Here is a 6,916-nt window from a genome sequence, read left to right as displayed (position 1 = left end):
ACCCGCCCTGCCACGCCGCCCGCCTGCCCCTCCTGCCGTGCCAAGACGAAGCCTCAGGAGGCAAATTTTCTAAAGAGACTAAAATACTTGATGAGCACGCGATGATCAGCACAAGCAGGACTCTGGCAACTGCTGCCAGCAGCTGGACCCTGTCCCCCGCCTGTCCTGCCAGGGTGAGCACCGCTGTCCCAGGGAGCGAGTGTCAGACTTTGCAGGACTTGTTTCAGGTTAGGAGATGGTTTATGGTGCCGAATCATTACTGCCCCATCAATTTTAATTCAAGCTAGAGAAATCATTGGCGTAATTATTTACAACTGTGCAATTTCTGAAAATTATATTTCTGTTACTGCAGTTATTGATCTTGAAAAGAGCTATAAATTAACTTGACAGTTCACATAGTCCTTCCCACTTGAAGGGAGTCTCTGCTTGACTTGCACTGTGTTGAACTTTCAGCATCATCCAATTACAGTCAAAGTCCATATTTAAACGTTTTTCTTATGCAACCAAAAGATATTTTAATTGTAATACAGGAGAACTTGAAGCAAATACTAAGATACCTCCACATCGCAGGACAGCTTCCCTCGAGATGGGCACAGGGGGATGCCGAGTGCCTGGCTTTAGGGCAACACCAGGGTGGCACGGCCATGCTGTGGCTCTGGGAGGGCTGGTGACCCCGGGAGCCCCCCAGGTGCTTGGCAGCAGTGCTCCCCCAGGGCCAGCGCCTCCCCTGGGTGTCTGAGTAGCTCTGTGGCCTCTCGCCTGGGATGGGGGCCCTGAGCTGGCACCGGCAGGGTGCAATCCTTGCCTGGCCAGAACCCCTCACAGCCTCATGTCTTCAACGTTTGTCCCCAGAATTAGTCTCTGATAGGAAAAAGGGATGTTTAACCACACATAAACACCTCATAAATCATCCTCTGCGCTCTCAGGTCACTGTGACAGGGACAAATCACAGCAAATCCAGGTTTCTCAGGGGGCCCACTGCATCTCTGCCCAGCAATGGGCCACATCCTGCACCTCCCAGGGCTGTGGTGCAAGTGGCAGCATGTGGAACAGTTGCTGCTGGGTCACATGGCAGGGACAGGAAGGACATGGTGTGGTGGCCAGGTGGGGCTGTGTCTGTGCCCAGCAGGTGCCTGTCACAGTACCAGCCTCTGCCTCGGGGACGGGGGTCTTGAGCCTTGGCAGTGCCATCCCGAGGGGCTCCCAGCACTGGCCCTGCACTGCCCCATCCCCTCTGTGGCGCCGCTGCCATGGGTCCCTGCAGGGACTCAGCACTGGTGAAACAGGGATGGGAAGAGTCTTGGGGGGACCCAGGGCCTTACATAAAGTGTTTGTGGCAATCCTGCGGCTGCAGGGGGACAAGAACTGTGCTTCATTAGAAATTAACTGGGCAAATCAGCAACATCTGGTGCCTGCTGGCTGGGATGCCTCCCTGGCATGCGAGGAAAATCTCCAATTGTTCTCTCAGATTAAGGGATTTTGCTCGCAGTTTTGTACATGCAAAACAGGCCAGCCCCGGCGAGGCACAGAGGGTCCCCTTGCTGCAGCAGGAGCCTGCTCAAAGTCCCAGCTTAAATCCCTGCCCAAAGCTCTGGCCAAAACCCTTCCCCAATGCTCCAAAATAAATCCCTGCCCAAGGCCCCTGCCCAATCCCCCAACCCAGCCCCCCAGCCCAAGCAGCTGCCTGTGCTCGCTGCTCTGGCCAGCCCTGCACGGACACCCCACCCTTGGGAAGTGTCTTTTGGGGTGACTCTGGGGCAACGTGGAGCCCACAGCTCTGGCAGCCTGGCCCCAGTGCCCCATGCTCCCCCAAGCAGGTGTCTGCAGCTCGCTGCATAGTATTTATTCATTATATCACAAAGAAGAATATTTCATTAAATTAGTCCTGGTTTCTGCAGGGTGGTCCTGGCCAGGGATGCTTGGTGCTGGTGGGTGGAGGGTTGCCAGGCATGGGGGTCCAGCATTTCACCATTTCGCAGTGGTGGGAGAAGGGGAGAGATGCCATCCCATGCCAGGGCCAGCTGTGCCCCGTGGGGTGAGATGGCCAGGGCTGCACTTGCCTGGGCAGGGTGACCAGACATGCGGGGGTGCCCTGCCGTGGCCCCTCAGACCTCCAGCTTCTTCTTCATCTCCATGCGGTAGATGATCTGGTAGCCGTCATCCCAGGCATAGATCTGCCTCTCCCGGGGACTGTACTTCATGCTGGAGTGGGAGCCATAGCGCTTGGGGAAGTAGACGAGGGAGGCGTCCTCGGGGGACAGCGTGCCACTGACATCAAAGACACACTGCACACGGGAGCGGCTGGGCAGGCGAGTGTTGTAGACCACATGCAGTGCCCCACACACCACAAAGGCACCCTCAGCGTTCTCCCGTGGGCACGGTGTGTCCCACATCTGTTCGATGTCCAGCGAGGTGGGGTCCAGCTTGGCCAGGCATATGTTCTTCTCGTCCTCCTTGGTGGCGTAGATGGCCCAGAGCCCCTCCTCATCCGCCGCCACCTCGATGTAGGTGAAGGGGGAGAGCCCAAAGACAGGGATCTGCTCCTCGGCTGGGAACACCGAGCTGTCCACGACTGTCTTGTTGGCCAGGTTGAACTTGATCACCTGGAAGGGGCCCTGCTGGCGGATGTAGTAGAGGTGCCCATCATAGACAAGGTGCCCGGTGCCCACCCAGGGGTAGGGAAGCTTGATGCGGGCAGCCTTGCGGGTGGCGGAGAAGAGGGTGAACTCCCGCATGCGGGGGAAGACGTACACAGTGTCATTGGCAGTGCCGTCAAAGACATAGATCTTCTCAGAGTTCCCCGCAGCATCTTTGGTCCAGAGCCCTGAGGTGCTGCCGAAACGCTTCAGGATCTTCATGGCTCTGACACTGGCAATGGTGTCGCTGCAGTCTGCAAGAGTGGGGCAGGTGTGAAAGCCTGGGAACCACCCAGCCCTGCAGTGGGCACCGCTCTCACCGCACGCCAGGGTCCCACAGGTCCCACTGTGTCCCACCCCAGCCCCCTGGCAACTGCCTTGAAAACTTGCGGAGTCTGCAGTGCAGACCCTGGTGGCATCAAGAAGTCCCCTTGTGTGACACACGGTGTCACGGGCAGGGAAGGCTACCGTCACCCAGTCCCTGCCCCAAGGGCTTTGGTGAAGCCCAAAGCTCTGGCAGCTGTGGGGATGCAGGATTTTGTGCCAGAGACACCTGAGAGAAGCCCTGCTGGGACGTAATGCCACGGTGCGTGGCCGGGGCAGACTTGGACCTGGGTGGGGTGGGAATTCCCAGGCTAACCCGCACCCAGGACCACCTCCCCAGGGAGCCACGGCAGCCCCTCACCTGTCAGCTTGGTGTATTTCTCGTTCTTCCTCTGCTTGGCCGTGGCCACTTGCTTCTCCATCAGTGTCTCATCTACCTCCACGCAGGGCGGTGCGGGGTTCTGCGTTTCCAGGTAGTCCACTTCACGCTCCAGTCGGTCCACACGCACCGCTGCGCTCTCTGCCTCCGACCGCATTGTCTCCCGCTCCTTCTCCGCTGTCTCAAGCATTCCCAGTACCTGGTTCTTGAAGTCCCGCAGCTCTGCGGAGTAGCGGCTGCTCTGGTCATGCCACTGTGAGATCCTCTCCTGGGGTGGCCAAGGGGACACTGAGGGAGACCTCTCCACACTTCACGGCCCATCCACAGCAGCCATCCCACCGCCCACGTGTGGCTGTGGGACCCGGAGCCGCAGGCGCTGCAATCCTGCTGCTTCTCGCTCCGGTCCCATCCTGCCACACCCCACACCCTGACACCCCTGATGCTCCCTGACCCGCGATGGTCACCTTGCTTCAGCGGGACCCGCAAGCCCTGGGAGCAGACACCACCGGACCGGCGGTGTTCCCAGACCCACGGTGGCCCCGCTGCCGCGATCCACCAGCCCCACGGGGCTGCCGCCACGCTCACGCTGGGCCGGGGTCCCCACGGCAGCTCCGCTCTGCTCGCGGCCAAGCGGGTCAGCGCGGCCGGCCCTACCTCCAGGAGGCTGAGGCGCCGCTCCACGTACTCCATGAACTGCTGCTGCTGGGCGCGCAGGGCCCCGGCCAGGAGCGGCAGGAGGAGCAGGCAGCGCCAGGGCCCCATGGCCTCGGAGTGCTGCCGCCACCTCAGCGCTCAGGAATGCTCCGGCCTCAGCCCTTATTGAGTCCAGATGTGAGCGGGGGGCTGCGCCTTCCCCGCAGGCCGGATTCAGGCGCCTTAACCCCTTCGCGCCCTGGCGGGTGCCTGCGCAGCGCCGGCGGCCGCGGGGGGCGCGGGGGGCGCGGGGGGCGCGGGGTCGGTGCCCTGCGCAGCCAGGGGAGGCCTGTGCCCGGCGCCGGGGGCACGGCCTGGGCCAGCGCGGGCCGAGCTGGGCCTGCTGCGAAGCCACAGGCTCCCGGTGGCCCGAGCTGCAGACGCCTGAGGCGGGTGGCCCCCTCGAGCCTGCCTCGGCCGAGCACCCGGCCTGGTGGGGACAAAGCTGGGCCGGCGGCACAGCCTGCAGCCCCCCGAGCCCGCGGCACCCCCTGGCCTGTGCCCGCCTCACGGGGGTCACACCGCGCAGAGCCGGCCAGGCCTGGCAGCTCGGTCACGGGCAGCGGCCACCCGGGGGCTGCCCCGCCGATGCCGCCATTTGGGGCCGTTTGCTCAGCACCTGCTCCCCGGGCTGCCCCGGGGGGGAAGCCTCTGCGCCCCCGTGCCACGGGGCAGGCCCAGGCGCAGGGCGAGGGACGGAGACTGCGGCTCGGTGCCCTGGACGCAGCCAGGCCCGCGGTCACACCCGCAGCCCTCCTGGGCCTGGCCGTGCTGCGGGTACTGGCCCGTGGGCCCTGGGGTCTGCGCAGGGCTCAGCACCGGCCGCATCCATGCGCAGCGCTGCGGTGCTGTGCGTGGGGCGAGTGTGCCATCTAGTGCTCCTGCATGCGGCACGCCACAGCCCCCATGTGCACCCCCACCCTGCACCCTGCATCTTGCACCCCACATCCTGCATCCCGCACCCTAAACCCTTCAGCTCGCACCCTGCACCCCACAACCCCCACCCTGCATCCCACACCTTGCAACCTGCAGCCTGCAGCCTGCACCTCACACCTTACAACCCACCGTGTGCACCCACAGTGCCCATCCTGCACCCCAAAACCCACACCATGCACTCCACAACCTGAAACCCACACCCTACACCCCACAACCTGCACCCTGCACCCCAACACAGCACCATCCGCCCACGGCCCCAGGCTCGGCTGAGGCCAGGCTGGGCCCCAGCACCTCTCTGCTGCCTTTCACACCCGCCGCCGTTCCCAGCAGGACACACGGCTGCCAGTAAAGTGCAGCCCACGGGCGGCTGGGGTGCATCTCTGCCAGCTGGGTCAGTGGCGCTGAGCACAGCAGCGCTCACCCCTCCTGTGCTCGGGGGGTGGCTGAAGTGTTGTCGGATTGTTAAAAAGTTAAGATCAATTGATTTTATTTGTTTGATTATCTGTTTTTATAGAGTTATTTTCTAGAATAGAAATATAGGAGGATAAAAATATATTTTGAAGAAAGTTATGATTATTTAGTAAAAGCAGTTGTGAGACCCTTTGTACATTTTGTACTAAGGCCAGAAGAATGGGCTGGAATCATTGTTGAAACGTAAGTAATAATTTAGGGTTTGAAAGGTTTCTTTGTGTCTAACTAGTCTTCTGTATATAGAAAGTATATTGAGATGTCAGAACGTAGGATTAATGGGAACTGGGGGGAGTCGACTGGAACAGCTTGTGGTTACCTGCCAAGAAACCGTGAACTTTACTAAAAGGTAATTCCGGCAGGGGGAGAGCGCGACCACCGACTCATACACCACCTACCCAAATCGTACCCCAGACCCACTTCTAGACCTTTCTAAGCTCTACTGTGCAGAATCGGATATAGGAGGAGAATATGTTAATGATTTATGGGAAATATCATGGTTATTTATGAATACTTAATGAATATGTATGAATAAGTTCTATATATGGTGTCTGATTTTGGGACCTGGCGTGCGTTGATCGTGAGAGGACTCGCTCACGCACCCGGCCGTCAATAAAGAAGTGTCTGCTTATCTACATCACATTGGTGTCGATAAGTTCTTCATTCCAAGATTTCGGTAACAGAAGGAACCCACCCGTGGCACCGTGACGCTCCTAGACCTGTGATGCCCCAGCTCCCATCTGTGATGCCCCCACTCCTGCTATCCATCTGTCCCACGGTGCTGCCATGCTGCTGCTGGACCAGTTTCAGGCTGGCACCGGTGCCTTGCTCTGCAGAGCGCATTGGCCTTGGCCAGCGCAGGGATCCTTCGTCTGGCATGGCCAGGCTGCTGGGCCCAGGAGGGTCGGGGTCTGCCCCGGGACCAGCACCAGGCAGGGGGCTGCGGCAGCCCTTTCCTTGTGCAACTTCCCCGGCGAGGACAGGACACCACGTCACCGCGCTCGGGAAGGTGACTGGCTCTGCCCTCGCCTCCTGCCGAAGCCCACCCGGGGACCCTAGTGTTTCGGCACCTCCCAAAGCAGCATCTAACCCAGGTGGGACCCAGACCAGAGCGGGAGGCAACACGGCAGCACAGCCACCTTCAGCAGTGCCCAGGTACCTCAGCCAGGTGTGCAAAAGCAAACGTGTTTATGAACGTGAACCAAGGTGACGGGAAAGCTCTTTTTCCACTTGAGAGAGTCCTGATCGTGGTTCCCCCACCACGAGCACCGCTGACAGCTGCAGAGCCCAAGGGATCCTTTGCAGAGCCAGGGGCTGCTCCAGCCCAGGCTGGGCTCTGCGACCGGCACCACGGCACGGTGCCACACGGTGCCACCCATGCTGCTGCCGCTCTGAGACCAGCTTGCTGAGCATCTTGCATCGCGCGCTGCCCCAAATGTGCAGTGGCACCATGATCTCAGCAGCGAACAATTAAATCAGT

General features: G+C 60.5%; 1 protein-coding gene across 1 annotated transcript; it reads right to left on the bottom strand.

The window, feature by feature from the left end:
* Nucleotides 1–1,822: 1,822 nt before the first annotated feature.
* OLFML3 (olfactomedin like 3) lies at nt 1,823–4,810 on the bottom strand. Its single transcript, XM_056361974.1, has 3 exons — nt 3,994–4,810; nt 3,322–3,607; nt 1,823–2,890 (listed from the first exon to the last, which is right to left on the bottom strand). Exons 1-3 carry the CDS (start codon nt 4,099–4,101, stop codon nt 2,106–2,108), a joined length of 1,179 nt encoding a protein of 392 aa, XP_056217949.1. The 5' UTR covers nt 4,102–4,810; the 3' UTR covers nt 1,823–2,105.
* Between the last annotated feature and the right edge of the window lie 2,106 nt (nt 4,811–6,916).

This window comes from Falco biarmicus, chromosome 16 (assembly GCF_023638135.1).
Source record: "Falco biarmicus isolate bFalBia1 chromosome 16, bFalBia1.pri, whole genome shotgun sequence".
In the NCBI taxonomy this organism is placed as follows: Eukaryota; Metazoa; Chordata; class Aves; order Falconiformes; family Falconidae; genus Falco; species Falco biarmicus.
This window is presented reverse-complemented; position numbering and strand designations above follow the sequence as displayed.

Coding starts and splice junctions, on each gene's coding strand:
- OLFML3 (XM_056361974.1), bottom strand. CDS start 4,101: ATGGGGCCCTGGCGCTGCCTGCTCCTCCTGCCGCTCCTGGCCGGGGCC. Junction 3,608..3,993: donor GGCGCCTCAGCCTCCTGGAG/GTAGGGCCGGCC, acceptor TGGCCACCCCAG/GAGAGGATCTCACAGTGGCA. Junction 2,891..3,321: donor GAAATACACCAAGCTGACAG/GTGAGGGGCTGC, acceptor CCACTCTTGCAG/ACTGCAGCGACACCATTGCC.